The sequence below is a fragment of the Atractosteus spatula genome, chromosome 14, assembly GCF_055471065.1.
Source record: "Atractosteus spatula isolate fAtrSpa1 chromosome 14, fAtrSpa1.hap1, whole genome shotgun sequence".
NCBI classification, from domain to species: Eukaryota; Metazoa; Chordata; class Actinopteri; order Semionotiformes; family Lepisosteidae; genus Atractosteus; species Atractosteus spatula.
In genome coordinates, this window is record NC_142719.1 from 25,130,122 (window position 1) to 25,151,449 (window position 21,328).

Consider the following 21,328-nt stretch of genomic DNA (forward strand, 5'->3'; position numbering starts at 1 on the left):
ATGAAACATTCTGATCGCAATGACAAATATTCACAGGGTGGCATATTTTGAGATCACAGTGGCACAGGTCCTGCAGATGGGATTCATTTCCATCACTGTGCAGTCTCTTATAGCCTGACTAATGACCTGCCTATTGGCTGGCTTCCAGGGTCTAAGGATTTATTTGGCCATGGCTGACACAGCAGTAGCCATAGCTGCTGAAATCTACGATCTCATCCCATCTCACTTTCCACCACCCCCCGCCAACGTCAAGCTGGCAATACCATGGATGCAAAATTATTATTTATAATGGCAATAAAATTTAATATCTTTGCCACAGCTTTAGTATGTTCTTTTATTGTTATTTTTTTCAATTCATGTTGTCTCCACAATTTATGCCATGACAACATAACTGCACATGACTACACATTTTTTTCCCAATATATCAGTTAAAAGTTATTTCAGAGTATATTAGGAATGTGGTAAAATACATAGGAGACACAGGAGAAAAAGCTTTCATCTTTTCATCTTCATCTTGGCTTTATCAAAACTTTAGCAAAACTGTATAGTGTTTTAATATAGATCAGAATTTGCATGCATATAATATTCAGCCAGTTTTTACTTTTAAAACATCAACATACAGTATACTATATTCAGACTTTTCTGTCTTTGGGAAATACTGTATAAGTTTTTGGGCCAAAAAATAATTTTTACATATTCAAAACCATCTTAAAATGTTAATAACCTTGGACAGATTTTTCAATGAGAAAAAAAGTCAAATCAGTACTCATGTGATCCTATTATTGCTTAGATAGGCTTCAGGTAAGATGAAACATTTTTGGCAAAGTGTTGTAATGTTGGCAGGACTTGCAGAAATTTACTCCACTATTGTGATCATGGGACAAGGTTAATACTGTGGTCAGCTGATTTGTTCTGCCTTTCTCTTGAGTACAGGGGTTGAAAAAATTTGAAATTTCAGGGATCATCTGTATGTTATCAGTGCAAGAACTGCTTTTCATCTCTTCAGATTAAACAATCACTGTGATTGTAAGTGAGTGGTGCTTAGTCTTTGTTCACTGTTAAATCAAAAACCTGCAATTTCAGTAAGGGTGTGTAGACTTTTTATATCCACTGTACAGTATATAAAGGGAGAGCAGGGTGGGGTAATCAGGTGGACAAAAATATGTTTATATACAGTGGATATAAAAAGCTTACACACCCTTACTGAAATTGCAGGTTTTTGTAATGTAAAGCCAGAAATCAAGAAAAATCAAGTCAGACATTTTTCTATCTTTAATGTGACCTTGCAAACAACAAAATTCAAAAGAAAAACAAATAGATAATTATTAGAATAATTGAAATGAAACAATCTACAACACCCCGGTTGCATAATTGTGCACACACACACCCCCGCCCAACTAATACTGTGTGGAAGCACTTGCATTTATTACAAAAGTATGTCTTTGTGAATAAATCTCTATCAACTTTGCACACCTGGACATTGCAATTTTATTCCACTCTTCCTTGCAAAAAAGTTCAAGCTCCTTCAAATTGCCAGGGGATCTCCTGTGCACAGCCCTCTTTAGGTCATTCCACAGGTTTTCTATTGGATTGAGGTCTGGGCTCTGACTGGGCCATTTCAAGACTGTAATTTCAATAAGGGTGTATAGACTTTTTATGTCCACTGTACACATGCACTGTTCAGTGGAATTCTAGTTCAGAAAGCCCTCTGAGAAATCATGGACTGATCAGAATAGAGGGAAATGTGGAAACTCTCCAGAGCTGTTGAGAAGAATGGATGCCAGTTTGTGCTTAGAACAAAGAGACCACATTACAGTAAAGTGAAAAATGCATAAATGCCAAAATTAACGTGGAAGATCAGTGTTTTAAGCAAGGCCTTTCCATGTGTTATCACCATTAATCATTCTCCAAACAGAAGAATTACTTTTTAGTGTCTTTTTATTTCAAAACCTTGCAGTATGTATACAAACCAATTTTAACTCTTATGAATAATTCACAGTCATGATACTGCTACTATTAGTCCATAAATGAATGCAAGATAATTAAAGCTGCAGAGCTGACAGTATATGTGGATATCCTAAATCAATATATAATGTATATGTTAATATAAGGATTAACAGTACAATTATGTACTATTTTAATTTACAGGGGCTGGCCTTGTAGGAAAAATAAAAATAATTGTAATGAACACTGATTATCAGTTCCAACACTCACTGAGCTCTTACCTGATTCTCAGGAAATGATTGTTTCCAAAACTACAGAGCAGAGCAGTCTACTTCATTTCATGTACCATGAACCAAAACTATTTTAATAATTGTGTATTTAATATTAAAGATTAATTACTTGGGAAAGCTCCCTCAAATTCAGGATAGTTTTATATGGAAAATGTTGTTAACATAGCATGATGGTTAGTTCTGTTTTAAACAATCAATAAGTATTATGTAAATGATTTGTTGCATAAATGTTATGTTTTGTTATGGTTTGTCTAAAGAAAATGGCACTTAAATGCACACTATATATTCAGTATACAGTATGTGCAAACCTTAAGTTAATATTTTATGTTAACAGCTGATTTTGATGGGTGGTCACTCACAAAGCTGTCATGCCTTAAGCAACAAAGCTTTCAAAATTGTCATTATACCAGTCTGCCTGCTAAAGGTTTGAGTATCATCCTTTTTAAACCATGTTGCAAGGAAAAAAGTCAAATCTAATAGTAAAAATATAAATAGTAAATATAAAAAATGTTGTTTAAATCCTCTTGGAATTCCTGGATATATGTGAAAACTTTTATTAAGAGGTACTGAGGCAGCATTTAATGTCATTCCTCACTGTGGTATCTCCTGGACATTAGTGTGGTGCAGATTATGTTGAATTGTGATGCTACACATCAAACTCTGCTGTAGGATTTTAAAATATCCTTGTACAGTACATGGACTGTATGACCTTAAGGAACAGCGGTTTCTTGTCATATTCCTGGAATAATTGATGCCTGACTGAATTCAGTGAACAGCCATTCTAAAATAATATTATTGTACCCACTGTATTTTTGTGCACCATCACTGACCACGTTCACAAAGACCTAGAGGGGTGACAACAAGAGGTGTGGCTCAAGAACTCCACAATTCTGCCCCCAAACAGTCAACAGCTATAATTATCTAAATGCAGATGTAAGTGGACCCCAATAAATGGGGTTCAACAGTCATGAAAATGTACTCTTTCTGATAAGGTGGAGTGCTATGATCTTGACATCTCAAGTTTGAGCCCAGGTAATGTGATTATGTGACTGTGACCAGCATTCCCCAAATGGTGGCACATAATTGGTGGAGCCTCCAGGGTAAGAATAGAATTAGTCAGCTACCCTACCCAAGGCTCTCTTTACTTTCCAGTGAAACAAAAAGGCTCACCAAACCTCCTGGGTGCCTGCAGGCTTGCAATGACTTGAGCAAAGGATGTGTCGCTGCTCTAGTTAGCACATACTCCTCCTGTCAGGTGCTGTGAAGCTTGTGTATCAAAAGATGATGGTCTCAGTTGATGTGTAGGTAGAAGGAACATGGCTTTCCTTTCTCACTCTCCCTATGTGGATACAGTAGTCATTGATGTGAACCTGAAAATCATTTGGCAGTTCTAAAATGGGCGTGCATAAAATTAAAACAGTTATTCAAAAAGCAGGCCAGAGTCAAATAAAAAATTGGAATTGGTTTGGTCTCTTAAAAATGGCAGGTGAGTTGACGTTTTGAATTAATGCAAGACCTAGTTAAATTAGCAAACAGTGACATTTGTCGACAAATATTGATACTGTGGTAATATCTACGACATAACCAAACCAAGAACCGTTCATCGCATTGGTCCTTCTGCCAAAGTCATGCAGCCATTCCTCTTTATTTCTTTTATTACTGTGATTTAGATTGTCATATACAGTAAAAAGGATTGGAATGTCAAATGGTTTTCTGTTTTTGTTCATGTTTGTTTACTTTATCTTTGGTTCATATATTTTGCTTATATTTTTATATTTATATATTTGATTAGAATGCTAATTAGGATATTAGGATAGGAAAAGCATATTTTACTGAAGTGGTACTAAATTGCTGTAGAATTCAGTGCATCCAAAAAAAAAAATTCTGTGTTTGCGTATGCCACATATTTTTCAGAAAATGTACATTTCCCAGTGCTGTCTCAAATACAGTAAATGTAGAGATCAGACCAGACCCCTAACTTCACTTCCATTGTAACTACAGTATAATGAAGGTCTTTGCCATTAATGTGGATCTCCACACATTGAGCTAACAAGGAAGAGTGGGGTTGACTGGAAGCAAAGGAATAAAATCTTCCTTGGAAGATGGAGTTTAGGCAGCAGTATTAGCCAAGCTTACAGGACAGCCAGATACAAACCCTCAGCAAAGGCCTGGCTGTGGCTGAAGAAATGCGAAGCGACATTTGGACAGCTTGCACTATTGAAGTGTCTTGTAAGCAGAAGCCCAGAAATGTGCCATGACACCTTTTTGCCCACGCCAGGAACAAGTGGCTTCGGCTCATCTCTGCTGCAACTCAGCGTAGCATCTGTTCAGTGTCACACACTTCGTTTGGAGGCCACAGACTAAACACTACTGTTGGAAACTGTGAAAGGCTTTTAAGCTTAAGGACAATGCAGAATGGTTAATGCGTGTGTGCTTTTGTTGGAATTTTAAGATATGTTTGGTTTTTTTTTTGTTCTTTTGGCCTTTTTAGGTGACTACCTTGCAACTTGATCTCTTAAGTTATTTTATACCTGAACTCCTTTACACCTTGGATTAAAATCTGGCACTGCAAAACGAAATGGTGTTGATGGACTTCTAACCTTATTCTCCAAGTCAGAAAGTCCAAATCAGTGTTAAGTACTATTAAGCACTAAGGTATAGGCCAGTGGTATCCAACTCTAGTTATAGTGAAAGACAATTGGAGACTTTTGTCAAAAACCTAAGGATCCTGGTTTTTGGAAGCACATAGCCACTGTTTAACTAACATTTATGCATGGAAAGAATCTCAGTGCACCAAAACTTCTTCAGTAATATAAATGAAGCAAATTCCTTCCTCTTCATTGCTCCACTGTATTCTATATACAGAAAATAAAAATAAATGTATAAATAAAATCAATATTTTATTTGTAAAAATAAATACTTTATTTCTCTTTTTTGATCAAGAGATTTTTCAATGTAAAACAAATGTAACAGGTTCCTAATACTGCAAACAAAACATATCTCAGAGAAAAAAGACCATAAAAAAACAGTTCAATAAAAAAATCCAACACAGACATCTTTGACCTTAAACAAGTATGTTTTTTTCTAAAATGACTTTTCATTTTAGAAAAAACATACTTGTTTCAGGTCAAAGATGTACAGAGTTTCGATTCAGATCTTGTAGGAAGGGTACAATCCTTTTGATAATAATCTTAAAATGTATTTAAAGCTAATGTAATATGCTGTAAAAACTGTACACGGAAACTGCATGCTTTTTTGTAATTACATGTTGTTAAGTGAGAGACACATTTTTTTGCATATTACTGTTTTGGGAGTGCATCTTATATTGCCCTTCAGAACCAATGAAAACATTAGCCAAAACTTTAATTTCTTATTACACTGATTGTTTTCTTACTAATGAAGAAACAACAAATTATATTATTTTTAAAGGAATACTTTTTCTCCAGTTACCACCTCATTTTCAGCACTGTTGAAGTGCAGACCAAATCAATGCTGGCACAGGTTTGCATCTTGCATCTATTTATACTTTTATCGTGAAACAAAATGCTCAGCTATCCAGACATGCTTTGTTTTGCCTTGAAATAGCTAGGAGCTGAGAATCTCAAAGATGTAGTATTTTACTGTAATGTGTCTCTGTACAGTATTGTTGAATCCTCAGGATAGCATGTGGGAGAAACGGAAATGTGCTGCCTGGCAGACTTCAAAAGCAGAAGAGCAACAGTTTAATGAAATCTGAGGCGGTTTACTTTTTGGGAAGATATTGTCTCCATCGACACAATTCCCTTGGCTGCACAATAAACTCTAAGCAGTATGGATTTGTCTAAGGCCTGCAGCCAACCTGCTATGTTAGTTTACATTATATAAGAGTAATAAAAGCAGGAACAGGAGAATTGTGAGCTGTAGAGCGCTGCTTTATTTTTTATTTACAACACAGAGCAATGTTGGCTTGAAAAAACAAGATCAGAGCACGGGACTGGACATCTCATTGATGTAATGCACAGCAGGGAGTGAAAGGTAATCCATGCATTGGGTAAGATTTTTGTCATTTGTACAGTAGCTCAGGGTCCTGTGGGGAGCCCTAGATTGTATTGCATGACTGCACCCCAGTGAATCCAACAGCGCAGATGCCGGATGAGGTTAGGCAGACATCCGACATTCAGAAACTGATACTAACTACTTTTGTGGCACACTCAGCAGGAAGAGAATACAATGGTAGCAAGATAACACCGCAATCTTAAGGTCTCACTAGAGGGATCAATCATTTTTCAGTTTAAACTGCTCCTTATTCTGGTAATCACCATCTTCAAACTCTTCAGACTGTCAGATTATAATATAGTGGGATAGACTCTGTTGCTAGATTCTAGGTTTACCACACAACATGTGCTGAGACGATTGAGTCCCGTGTGTGTCTGTCCTCTGATAGACATATTGCAGTGTTAGAAAAACTGGTCAGCATTTAACACAATGCCTTAGTGTGTGCATCTGGATGATCTTAGCTGTCATGGCCCACTTTGCAAATAAGGCATTGAGCCAGTTGAATATCAATTAAGGGGTCAAATTTAAGAACCAGCACTGAAATGTACTGTACTTGCTTGCTCTAAGTTACTAGATACACTTTAAAAATGGATCTCTGTCATTTTAATCCTCCAAAACATTTTTTCATTCCTCTTGCTAACAAATCTCTTTCATACTTCTTTTTAACTTTAGGAAATCCTGGTACATAGGTGATGCAGTTAGCAAGAGCTGTGCAATAAACTGCTTCCATGCATAAATCCTGATGTTTATTAATGCATGTTATGAAAAACTATTTACTGTACATACCATCTATAAGCATTGTTACATTTTAAAGTAACATCAGCGTGATGTTAATAGTTTGTATCTTATTAAAAAATAAACAATTTAACAGCTCTATTGTATAAAACATTCAGTTTAGTGATTTATACAATACTAGGGGTTTAGTACAGGCAGGCTCTTCCTAGGAACCATGCTCCAGGGTGCTGGCTGAGCTGATTAATATTGAATGCTATCAGAGAACCATACAAGAAAAACACTCCCTTTGCAATGCCTTTGAGCTAGAAGTCTTGGGATAGCAAGCCTACAGTACGTGCATGCATTAAATTCTCAATTCTGCATAGTCAGCTTTTTAGGCTTCTGACAGGGTGAAGGCCACAGAATCTGCCTTCGACAGACATGTCCTCTTGGATTTGTCTTTATAGGTTCAGAACAAATAAGCTCCATTAGGGCTCTCTTCTATTAATATTTTAGTGCATTTAGAACTGCCTATCAGTGATTAAAGAGTGTGTGAGTATTGGGTATCATTGTGTATGCGGAGTCCACAAAAAACAATTACAATTATCTGCCATGTTCTTCAGCTGAATTTGGTCTGTCATGTTGGGAAGTGACATGTTTCCTACATGTTTTACACACACATGAAGAAGGCTCATTAGCCAAAATGTTTATTTCTTTACAGCCTGCATACTGATGCAGCTCTCCACTTTGACCTCAACATGATTCATACAGTACATGCTGTAAATGTGTTCAGTGAGAAAATAATGACATTGTATGATGTCTGGGCTGTAGCTGTTGACAGGCAGCACTGTTAGAACCTGCTTCAGAAATTAAAAAAAAAATCATGAATCTGCAACTGAGACATGGTTGGAACATGAAAATTAATTCAGTTTTGAATTCCATTCCATCAAAAAATGCACTAATGCAAGGACAATTGTTTATCTTCCGATAATCAGATACCTTTATTATGGCATTATTACACATGGATGGAAATCAAATTATACTTTAACTTCACATTCAAATTGAATCAACATTAAAAACTTTGTGTTGTTTGTTGAAATCACTATGGGTAAGATTACAAAGACGGATGAACTCAACTAGAAGTCTGCCCTAGTTTTACATGTACAATAAACCACATTTTATTTATTGAGCATTTCGTATTATCTAAAGCAACTGTGTTAAAAAAAACTGCTTGCAATGTTTTAGAAGGTTTGGCTGTTCCACTGATACCAAACTTTTTTTGCACTGCAAAAAAAAATTATGCTGTAAAAAGATGTTTTTAAGGTTTATGGCGTATTGATATACTGTACAGTACTGTTTAAAAATACAGTGTTGAATTGAAAGACTGCATTACCAAATAAGAAGACGCTGATTTAAAGACCTTCCATGAACAGAGCATTTGCCTTCTGCTTAAAATTGCTTGGGGAAAAAAAAATGTAAGATAATGTGAGACTTGACTTTCAGCAGCTCCTGGTAACTGATGTCTCTCTCTTCTAAAAACCCAATTATGAGGTGTCTGTCTCCTTATGATAATAATAATCACAGCTGCTAATATCCCATTTATTCTGACTTCCAGCTGCAGCTCAGCTTGAAACCAGCCTTACAGCTCCCCAGTCACCCCTGTATTTGTTCGGTCATCCCTAAAAGAATCCAATAACCTTACCTCTTCAAGAAAAACCAGCATGACAAGGTGGAAAAACAAATTGATTACCTTATAATTTGATCCACGATCAATGGGCCTGAATCAAACACTCACCACCCCCACTATGTGGTTCTGTGGTATTGAGGGCAGGTTACTTTCAAGGTCAGGGAAACACTCGAACATTTCCTCTGTGAATCTTCCGTGAACCCTCTAAACAGAGCACATTCCACCAAGACTTTTCAAACAGAATCTTGAAATTTTATTATTTATGGGACACTCATATTACTGCATGTCTCACCAAGTGGTATCTGAGGTCTGCTTTCATGGCAACACATGAGCTTGTCCTAGGATTGCAGGTAACATTAATTCAGTATCACTCTTACTGGTGTAGTGTTAGTTGCGTGAAACATACCAAATACTATAATTCAATTAATAAATTGAGGTTAAATAGAAAAAAAAGCTACAAGGGCTGTAGCTTTATTCCAGTTATTTTTTCCAGTTATTATTTAATTACCTAGTTTTTGTCTAACTGAAATGACTTGATTAAAGTCTATGGGTCATTCTCAACAGCAAAGCTTCTGTATGTACCCAGTTTCCAAATGTATATACTTAATAACCATCCATCATCCAACATTTAATCCAATTCAGTGTTTTAGGGGAGCCAGAGCCTATCCGAGCAAGCAACAGATGTAAGGCAGGATACAACCTGGATGGAACACCAATCCATCACATGGCACACACAGACACAGACACAAACTCACACCAGGGCCAATTTTCCCAGAAGCCAATTAACCAACCAGCACATCTTTGGACTGTGAGAGAAAACCAAGAGCATCCAGAGGAAACCCACACAGACACAGGGTGAGCACGTAAATTCCACACAGCCCAGGAATTGAACCCAGGGACCCAGTGCTGCAATTTATTTTTTGTATTATTGATCTATTTTGTATGTTTTATATTTCAATATTTGTATTTAAAAATCTTAATGGATATACAGGTATGTGTGAATATGTTACATGTAAAATGCATACATTGTTCTTTAGTTACACATTTTTAGACACCAATCAATGCTTATTCTTCTAATATTATACAGCAGAGTACAGTAGTAGTAGCAGAGTATACTAGATGTGAAATCAGTATCAATGCCCCCATTATATACCTCAGAGTTTTTAAAACTCGCATCTCTGCACCAAGTTAAGGTATTTTCACATCCAGCAGGACTCATCTCCTGTCACCCAAATCCATGCTGCATTGTCTGTAATGTGTGTTTGGATATTTTGATATCAGAAAAAAATATGTTTACACCAGAAATAAACTGACTCCCAGACCGCATCTATGGTAACAGCAGAGCCTTGACAACTACTCTTGCAAGTGTTTATTTAGACCTCTATATTGTAAAAGTATTTATGTGATTGTTTTAAAATGTCTTTTCATTTCATTGAAATATACTGTATGTTGGATAAGCTCTATTTGTGAAAAAATGCAGGACACTACATATACTTATACTGTAGGTACAGTAAATATACTAAATTGTAAAAGGTACATATTTGTTCTTTGAACATGTTCATCGTCATGTTCTCTAACAACTGTTTAATGGCTTGGTTGGTTATGATGAAAATGTCATGAATTTCATTTTCTAACAATCTTATGTAATAATTCTTCCATTCATTTTCTAATCGCTTTATCCAACACAGAGAGCTGGAGCCTATCCCAGCAAGCAATTGACTCAAGACAGGATATACCCTGGACAGGATACCAGTACATTGCAGGGCACACATGAACACAAATAGAAACACACTCACACCCAGGCTAATTTTTCACAGAAGCCAATTAACCTACTCCTGTGTCTTTGGACTATAGAAGGAAACCCATGAGAACAAGTGGAGAACATACAAACATACAATCCCCAGTGCTGCTTTGCAGTTATGCTATTGACTGTGCCTCCATGCCTCCCTCATATGTAATAATCTCTTATTAAAATCTCACACTTAACTCATGTGAATTGGATGCTCTATTTGTCACAGTAATTAAATTACCTCATTACTTACAAAGGCCTGAGACTGTATCTTCAACTCCTTCCATTAGCTTTGCTCCAAGTTGTGAAGATAGGAGGGAACTATTGGAATACTCAATTTCACAGCCATGTGGAAAAACTCACAAAGTCTGTCACTCCAAAAATACAATAAGCACCTTTATGTTTTATGCATTTGACCAAACAAAAAAATCTGTTTGAACTAAACAATACACAGTGCAAATAGCATGAACTGTGCAAAATATTCCATTTGGATTTGGAAAGCTGCTTATACTGTGTTTTGGAGCATTCTCTAAAATTGTCCACAAAAGTTTATAGAAACTGATTTTTAGATTATTTTTAATCTAAATCTCCTTACACAGTTCTCTGAAAAGGATGAAAAGATCCATCCCCCCCATGTTCTGCAAGTGTTTGCCAATTAGTGTGTTTGAGTGCACCACATACTACTATAAAAAGTTGTTACATCTAAGCAATACAATGGTTTGTCCTGTCTGGATAGGACATACAGTGTGTGTAGCCTGTTTTACTTTTAGTGTAAAAGATCACAAAACTGTAATATTTTTTAAACATAAAATAGAGTTGATCAGAGCAGTGAGGACATGATTAGCACCCGCTCCTCCTAAAAACAGGTTATTTTATTCTCATTAGAAATTAAATGTCAGCCAGGTAATAATAGTTTAAATGTCAGGAATAAATGCCACGAATCTGTTAGCAGACATTCTAAGCAAATACAATCCCTTGCTGTCTCATGAAAATAGACTCTCATTTGAATGTGAATTTAATAAAGGCTGGATATGTGGAGAGCATAATCTGTCTTTAATTATCTGCCTTTCTCTGCGGCACAATTAGACCCCAAAAAAATTCTAATCTCTTTTTACCTTGGGAGACGTAAGTCTTCCTCTCTCTTCTTACTATCTTCCTCACTCATGCCATCATTCTTTCTCTCTGTTAGTCTTACCCTCTACCTCCCTTTTTACAACTCAGTCTCTCTCTTCCAGTTTCTCTTTCAACCTAAGCATCGGATCAGTACCGTGGAAGACCCTACTGAATAATTAATCTAGCCCTAATGATTTTCTGACTCCCTGACCTCTAGGCTTTCATTAGTTAGCCGGTAGCAGAAATCTAAATAATGAAACTAGTCTGAGACCTTCAAACGTAGTGGGGCTGTGCTAATGTGAATGTGTCCTTTGGAACTTGACACAAAAAGAAAACTATCAAGTCTCGTGTTCTTGTCAGTAAGGACAGATACACTGGAGGTTTCAGTCCCAATTCTTTGTATAGCATTTGTGTACCTTGAGGGGTGTGGTTAAAAAAGGAAAAGAAAACTGCTGAATGGCAACACAGTCCATTTAGACCTCATTAAGCTTCACCTACAGGTCAGTCTCGGTTTAATTGGTCCAGTCATCATTTGTTGTGACCCCTGGCGTTGCCAGGCAACAAACTTTTCTCGACATTTTGTTGATCTTTAAGATGCCTTGATCAGAAAGCACAGGAGTAGTCTTGTAAAATCTATGAAGAGTTTTTAGTTGCAAGATTTGAATTAGCTGCTTCCATGTTAGAAACATTCATTGTTATAACATTTTATGATATAATGCTCTGGCAGAATAAAACAAGCCATTGTGTCATAAATATACAGTACATATAACACAGGGCACCTGTTTACAACTGTTGGTCTAGGTGTAATGACTTGGATACTCATATTCAAAATATTCAAGTTTATTACAGTTGATTAGGGTGGTGAATACTTAAGCAATCAATGTATTTTAGTTGTTGGTTCTCCTTTGTAGTATTTGCTGACATTTAACTTCTTTCACCAATGAAGGAGTTCAGTCACAGCATTCATCTTTTGATTAAAAATATTTAATTTACAAAAATGAATTAAAACATGTGTAGCGTTTTGTAATTCGGCATAATGGGACATCATTCGATTGGGGTGAATATTTTTGTAGGACACTGTGCAAAAAATTAATGGAGTCTGTCAAAAAACAGTGCAGGGAACTTTCTGACAATGTTAATATGGAATCTCTTTTAGTCTTATACTGTAGGTGTGTATTATTTATAAATGTATAAGATAATAGAATATTATTTGCAGCTTTAAAGCAGATGCAAATAATTTTTTATCCATTGTTGCAAAGTCGTTTTCTGACTGCTTGCTTTGGCTTTCCAACACAAGTGAATGAATGTAGCCCTCTGTAATGATCAGGAGCTCTACATTTATAGTTTCCGGCACCCTGCTAAATGTCAGTCTGAACTTATCAATGTCCAAATGATTCAACAGCGGCCTAATGGCATTTGTAAATATCCATACTTAAATGTTAACTCATCAAATTAACAGGAGAGTCTCGAATGCTTTCTAGTTGAACTGAATGAAAGGTTTCGTGTCTCTCCAGCTGTTTCCCACTGGGAGTTTTTGGAGTTTGGGGAAGGGGATTATGGGAGAATGGAGAGGTAAGGAGAGAAGAGTCTAGACCAGGTATGTGCCAGGGTGAAATAGGAAGGTGTTTAGACCTATTATAATGACAGCACATCTGTCAAGCTGTGACTGTAAACGGCCCTGAAATGATTTCCATTCTGGTTTCTTCACATGTAAGAATGGGTTCATTTTTACAGTATAAAAGCGAGGCTATTGGTTTTCATTTTATTAGGAGATTGCATAAGTTGCATACGAGATGAGCAAACTGACCAGGTTCATACAGCCTGTCAGTTATTTGTAGAAAGGAAATGTAGCAAGAATCAAAATACCTAATAATGATCTGTTAAAACTTGTCTAATAAAATACCTAATCCAAATGTGTACACCACTCTCTTGTGTTGGCTGCAATGTGTGCTGTACATGGGCAATCTGATGTCTCATCACTCTTATTCTGATCCACTGCAAGCCTTTGCCTTTATATGAGTGATACAGTAAGTTTTTTGTGCATAAAAAGCAAAGCCCTACAAATAAACATCAAGTCAATCCATACAGTAGTTTCCAAGGACCTTTTTGCAGTTCCTCAGTACTCAGAGAGTGCAAAAAGAGAAATTAAAGAGTCAAAATAGACCGTGAAGACATTATTTTGTGATGGACATAAACATGTTTATTGTCCATTTGAAGATACTGTATGTGTCCACTTTGTCTTATGAAAAGCAGTCTGAGAGAAATAGAAGCCAGCAGAAACATTATGAAGGATTCAAATAACACTAAATATTCAGAATATGTTTTGGTTTGATTTCATGAGCAGAAATATCACACAAAGGGGAGCAGAAGTACAATATTCACATATGCAGTAATACTGTAGTGACATATGGTCATTTAAGCATTGTAGTATTTAATTTAGCTTTTCATTAGAGGAATATTGTATACTGCGAACATGTAACATAACAGAACTATGTAATACATAATCCATAATGGAAATTTGGATTTAATGATATTTACACAGATTAATTCATTTTTATTATTTTTAGAATTTGCAGAAATTATTTTAGAAATACTGTAATATTAGCTCTACAAACACTGACATAGTTTTTAATATAAAATCATTTAAGCTAATATAATGCATTTAAGTAATTAGTATATTAGAAATTACATTGTCCAGCTGGTTTAAAGTTAAAGTGAATCATGGTAACATTCAAGCTTCACATGTAACCCTTCTGTAAGTGCAGAAAACATTTGAAATTAACTAATTGTGATGCATTTCAATAACAGAAATCTGAACTCTGTGAATTTTGTGGTTATTTCTATCATGTATAGAAAGTGTTTTCTTTCACTTACTGTAGGTTGTTAAGTCATTGTCAACAAGGTAAATACAGTACTTAAGATCCAATTGGGAATGCTTTTTTGAGCCCTTTTATCTTTTGTTTTGTAGGGAAATTAAATGAAGCAAAACAAATACAATAATAATAAAGTGATTTATACTGTTCTCTTGGGCTGTGTGAGTGAACGCCAGACTCCGCAGTGTATTCGCAGGTATCTGAATCTCAGTGTGAGGCCTGTCAGACGAGCTGTACAGATGGAAGTGTCTCAGCAACAAGCTCCCATTCCCACTGAAGTTTTGAGGTTGCTTAGCAACTGGTAGCAGCACATAAGAAAAAAACAGCAGCACTTGCGAAGGAGACTAAGATCCTCTCAGATGCTGAGAGAAGTTCAGCCAGGCAGGTCTGCAATTGGCACTTTGCGTCCATCTTTCAAAATCTCATTATTTCCATTTTGTTTACACCAGGTCCTCATTAAAAATAAAGAATAAAAAAAACACAGTACAACTTGTCTGAACTCTGTATCAATTTGCCTGCTTCTGTCTTACCGTTTGACCCAAATATTTTTTCACAGTCTTTTTCCCGCTTGTTTTTAAGGCACTGTTCATCTGGTAAACAAATGCTCAGGCAAAAGTTGATGTTGAATGTTATATAAGAACCAATGAAGACAGGATGCTAGGCTTATATTGCAGGGTAGCAGCGGTTAGTAAGGAGCTCTTATTGTTCTCTCTGGGGACTCTGGGCATGACAAGTGATTTGATCAGTGATGTTTACTGGTAGAAAATAGGTATGCTTGATAACACCTGCACGTATTCTCCATCTGTGTTTAATAATTCATGCCGAGCTGCTTGACCATTGCTGTATTTTCTGCGACCGAATAAAAAATTCATATACAGATTCAACGGTGAAAATCGCTTTTCTTTGTATTTTAGATTCCATTTTTAAACCTTTAGTACTGTTTATTTCTCCTTAATTTAACAGGGTATTCCTGCTTTTGTATTGTCAGTAGAAATTCATTACTGGGGTGTAACACTAAAAAGCCTCTCCGTAAATTTGTCTTTAAATTCAGCTACATATTGGCCCTCAAAGGTTTTCTGGTGTATTTACCCTTTCCAGTGCACCCATTAGCTCTACATATAGTAAGTTGATGTAGTTCTTTTGTGCAATATAATTTAAGCCAAAATATGCATTTCACGCAAAAACGCATTTAAGCAAAAAATATATTAGAAATGGCATTGCCCATTGGATTTCTGGATTTCTTCTTCCTCAGTCTGGTATTGGCTTCCTGAGATCCCCATATATTAAATGTGGCCATTTAGAGTTTAAGCCCTGTAGTACAGACATCACAATGTCAAGTCTGGGCAAAGCCATTAGCTACCTGAGACCAGGTTTATAATTGGCCAAGCTAAGCAGACAGTCTAAGCAGCAAGAATATTTGACTGTCTAGAGGAAATTAATTGGGAGTTTTTTTTTAAAGATGGAGAGTCTATATAGTAGACCTGCATTTTACGTGGTAGTTACATTCCTGACATAGCGGGTAAACAATATTTACCTAAAATTGTTTATAATCAGAACAAAAAACAGCATGTAAACATGTAAAAAACAGCATGCTATAGGCTCTGTAACTAGTTCCCAACGCATAGCTCAGGTGCATGCCACACCCGATGTGAATTTTCCCACATTATTTGATTTTTCTTTTTTTATTGTCACTGACCACATACACAAATTTGCATAAAAATATTTTGCTTAAAACACAAGTCTACTGTACTGTTTTGTTTAATAAACAAAAGTTATTAAAACTATGAAAACTGGTTCTGCTCATGTACTAAGATACTGACTACTATCTACAGTATGGTACCTCACACATACAGCAGGCTGAATTTTCTGTGTAGTAAGAAATGTAAAGTTGTTTATTTGCTGTTTATGGCACATTTTGCTGGACTAGGGAGTGAAATCCTTCTGTAGCCCAATGTAGCCCAAGGATTTCTCAAAAATAAAACATTAACACAGGATTGAAAAAAGGAATAAATTCACTTAGCTTCAACTGGATACAAAGCCATCATTTTATAACTTTTGGCTGGTGAACTTTGAGGTAAAAGGTTAAAAAGTGATTTTACTCTGTCCTGGTTTATCAGTGTTCAATTTGTTTTTGTCTCTCCAGGTGAATGAGATATACCATGATAAATCCCTGGGTGCCCGCATCAATGTTGTCCTGGTAAGGATAATCATGGTGCCCTATGGAAAGGTAGGTTAAGCTTTGAGGACTGATGATGTTTTTATTTTCTTTTTTGACATTTCTCCTTGTGCAATACTCAGTCTAAATGTGAGGGACTTCTAGGAAAATTAAAAAGAGAGTCTTCTGGGGGTTCCCTCCTAAGTTTGTGGTGTAGTTCAAATGGTGTACAGTATTTTGCACCATTGTTTCTGTTAATAATAATTAAAAAAGGTTTCAGTGTATATTTTTAAATATAAACATATTTTTACAATTACATGCCATTATACAAGCCCCCAAGAAGCAGAACTTCTAAGGATAACAAAAGAACAGGAAACAGCCTCGTGAAAGCCGCAACTGTAAACACTGCAGTTTCCTGTGATGAGTCACTGATGCAAACACATTGGCTCTGTGATGCTTTGATTTGATTGGAGGCTGTCAAAGAGTGTGTGGTAACCAATCTCTTTGCTGATGTCTCCACCACTCTGGGGATTATCCTTTACCCTCAGCAGCTGAAGGAGAGGTTGGCATTTGCTCAGTCACCCATGCACAGTAATGTAAAGGGGAAGTAAATGAGTTAACATCCTTCTGGTGAAGCAGTGCCAGAAAAAATGCAGCATCAGAAAGTCGGTGAAGTACTGTAGACATCGTTGCTTAAAACCCACCTGCAGGAATTGGAAGCAGCTTGCTGATTTAATCTGCATATTATTGACTTGCCAGATGGAGCCAAGTGAGATGATCCTATTAACTTTTTGTAAAAATGGCTACAAAAATGGCAACATTGACTAGCCACCACCAGGCCCATTAAAGTCATAGCAATATATAGCATTAATGACAGTGAGGATGTTAAGAATGACGGACCTTCAGACTGCTTTGGTATACTAATCAACAGCTTGAACATCAGGCAGCTACAAACCTTGAAGTGACAGAGATTATATATCTTTCCTGAAATATTCCATTTGCATGTCACTGAGCAGAATATGTTTAACCCCTGTGCAAAAGACCCTTTGCCAGCTGGAATTGTGTCACTTTTTGCTTTAAACAGCCAAGATGAAGATTGGTGGCCAGTACAGTCACGTTCCATGGGCACGTGAGGCAGGGTGATTTGTGTCAGAGCTGCAGATTAATAAAGCCAGCCGTATTGCTTTATTACTTCAGATTGGGCATCCTTTCCCTTACACTTTTGCACCTGTGTTTTGCCCTGTTCTTTTTTTTTTATACCTTTTTATGTTTAAGCATGTTCTGGGATTTCTTAGCAAAGTTGATGATCAGTAAAACATTCAAATGTGGTGTGTTCTGGAATTTCTGAATATTTGAAGGAGGTGGTGTACTTATGTTCAACTTTACAGTTATTCTTGGAATATTGTTTTTGTGATATACAGTAGAGTCTTGACATTTGTGAGGGTTTGGTGCAGAGAACCGTCTTAAATAGTCAAATTCACATATAGCCCAGTCCACCCCAACACTGTCACATCATGAACCCCAGGATATAGTATGTATGGTTAAAAGACATATGTAATCGTTCTTTATATGATATTTAATTGATCAACTAAAAAGAACAACAGTAATCACAAGCTTAGTAATCAAATAATAATCAGCTATCTTTCCTCTGTGCCCAGCCTGCACTTTCTCTCTGTGCCTCCATGGTTAGGTTGCACTGTAGGGCAATAAAACAGAGAGCCTGTAACATTGTCTCCTGTCTGTTGTTCTCCACACTTCCAGCTAAGAATCCTAAGAGTTTGCTACAATATACTACAATATACTGTAAAATAATCTGTATGTTGTATGCTTAGGTGTAAATGGGAAGTGGGTATTTGGGCAGGCGACAGGGAAAGGCTCACTCACTAACTACAGTAGGTTCATCTTACGATCTGAGTCTGTTGCACCACTAATTTGCACTTCACAGCCATTGGCGTTCAACCCACTGTGCCCTTCTTCCATACAAGCACTTGTTGGACAGACCAAATGGTGAAAAAGCAAATTTGTGAATGTTAAATGTGCAGATGTGGAGACCCTAATGTACAGTACATTATAACACAATTGCTGTGGGACACTCGGTGTGGAGGGCATTATTTTAAACTTATCATGTGCATTTTATAACTTGGCTGAAAACCTGAGAAGCTAATGTTTTGCTTGTTTGCTTTTGATCTGGGTTTTAGGATCCCAGCTGAGTTATAGGCTGCATTTTCTCTCAGCCAGTCAGTATGGTTCTACAGTATGTTTGTTCATGTTTCTTGTATGGTACTTGCTCATAGGGGTTCAATATAATGTTCTTGTGAGACAGTTCATGTACTCTTCTTTTTTTTCCTTAATTTTTCCTTCTGATAATAAGTTCTCTGATTGATGCATGCAAAATACTCTCCTGCTTATTTCATGTCACATATTCCACAGAAGGAGATGTCCTTCACTGGTGTGTTTTTGAAACTCTTTAAGGAGACCTGTAGTGACTAGTCATTAGCTGATGAACACAATGTCTTTGTCTACAGTTTCTACCTAAGGCTTAAATTCTTACAATTTCTTGAGCATATTGTTATAGGATATGACTTTAATTTGATTTTTAATTCATCACTAAGCATCTCTTTGCCAAGTAAGTGTCCATTGCTCTACTGTATAGTATTCTCATCCTAACTGGAATGTGGTATGGGATAATGCTCCTTGTCCTCTAAAAAACTAGCACTCCAGAAAAATCATTTTTAATTTCGCTCATAAAATACACATTTCCCGATAAAGACTGTTTGTTCCACTTCAAGGTGTACCCAGTATCTTCTTATATCTTTTATTACATCTTCTTGCATGTTGTGTGAATGACCTATAATAGAGTGTTTTTTGGGTTATGTGACAAACATATTTTTCAAATGTAACCATTGGGACTATGTTGCTGAGCCTTCAACTCCTCCTGCTCAGTGACAATTCCTGAGTAACTACCAATCTTCTGTCACAGCTTCATAGTGTTTTGTTTGCAAACAGTAGACTACAGTACAGCCAAAAAATATTGTATGGGGCTGCCTGGAGACTTAGATACACCTGAACCTCATTTTGTGACATTGCATTGCAAGGGCTTACAGCATTTTGCTATGGAGTTACACTGACATAACTATCAGATGTTTTTTTTATCTTCAGAACTTAATCCCCATTTCCAGAAATATCCCCATTAACCACTTTTTTGTATTTCTTGTTTATTCTATTTTGCATGTTTTAAAATAAAAAATGTTTCAAAATAAATTAGGGGAAAAAATATTTTAAATATCTGGCACTATTTCTTCCTTTGTTTTCGTAATGAAGTATACATCCATTTACCTCAATAAAAGACAAGGTGATGCCTGCTAGCACATTATCCCAAATACTATCCTACATCACTTAAAGTTACAAAAGTAAACATTTATTCTGAAACCACACTTTGTACATTAATAGTTTTAGAACATTTTCTTTCCACATTGAGAAAAACAAGACATGTAAACCAGTCATCTTAAAATCAGTACTTTTAAAACACAGATTGAAAAAAGAAAAACAAAAACAGGAATATGGTCAGTGCATTCACAATACCTTTGTCTTGTACCAATTCAGGCTGTGAAGTGGCTTTTGCGTTTGCATGCATAGAGAAAATGGTTGTCCATCATTGACAATTAATTTGACAATGACACCCTTAGCCAACTGGTTTTTAATTAGCTGTGCATAACCCTGTACACCTTTACATCATTTTTACTTCACATTGTTTCTGCACATCTGTTCTTTGACATGCCCCAGATCCACTAAACCTGCCTTAATTATGCTGGCTGCAGGAAAGTGAGTTATTATTCACAGTAGCTCAAAGCACATGTCCCATGTGCAGCTGTGAATTCTGACAGCTATTCGGGTGTTTTTAATTGTAAGGATACCACCTACTGGTAGGATTGCATTAGCGCAGGTCTTGCTCTGGTACAGATGTTACCTGAGCTGTGCTGATGTTAATATTAAGAACAGTAACAAATTAGAGTAGTCCATTTGGTCCATCTTGCTCATTTGGTTGTTAGTATCCTAATAACTTGAAATCCCAATTTATTTTGTTTATTTGTGAAGCCACAATATTATTTGGCAGTTTTTATTTCACACTCCTACAACACTTCATGTAGAGAAATATCCCTTTCTTTTCCTCTTAAAAAACACTGCTGCTGGTATACCTGTCTGTGGACATGAAACATGGAATTGTCTACTTATATTCAGTATGCAAAACTCACATTTACACTGCAGATTGGGAGACAAAGAACTTTAATTCTTTTAAAAACTTAGTAATGTACTGTAACAGAACACTACACATGGGTGTAATATCAAAGAATACATAATAAATGTAGAAATGGAGATTTACCATTTACCATTATTGCAGCTATGCCAGCAGCCATATCAACCTGCAATCCTAATTGGCTACCCACTGAAGTTAAGCAGGGTTAAGCCTGGTTAGTACTTGGATGGGAGACCTCCTGGGAAGTTATGATTGCTGCTGGAAGTGGTGTTAGTGGGATGATTGGGGGGCACCCACCCTGCAGTCTGTGTGGGTCCTAATGGCCAGTAGTGGTGGGGATACTATACTGTAGTAGGCCCTGTCTTTCAGATGAGATGTTAAACCAAGGTCCTGACTCTCAGTGGTCATTAAAGATCCCCGGGCATTTCTCAATAAGAGTAGGGGGTTATCCTGTTGTCTGGGCCAGATTTCCC

General features: G+C 36.5%; 1 protein-coding gene across 2 annotated transcripts in view; it reads left to right on the forward strand.

Moving 5' to 3' along the window:
- The window catches only part of adamts2a (ADAM metallopeptidase with thrombospondin type 1 motif, 2a), a 181,529-nt gene that overhangs the window by 132,747 nt on the left and 27,454 nt on the right, over nucleotides 1–21,328 (forward strand). For both annotated transcript variants that reach the window (XM_088932777.1, XM_088932779.1), the window contains exon 5: nucleotides 16,589–16,672. In XM_088932777.1, coding sequence (XP_088788903.1) covers nucleotides 16,589–16,672 — 84 coding nt within the window. The remainder of the gene's footprint in view (nucleotides 1–16,588; nucleotides 16,673–21,328) is intronic.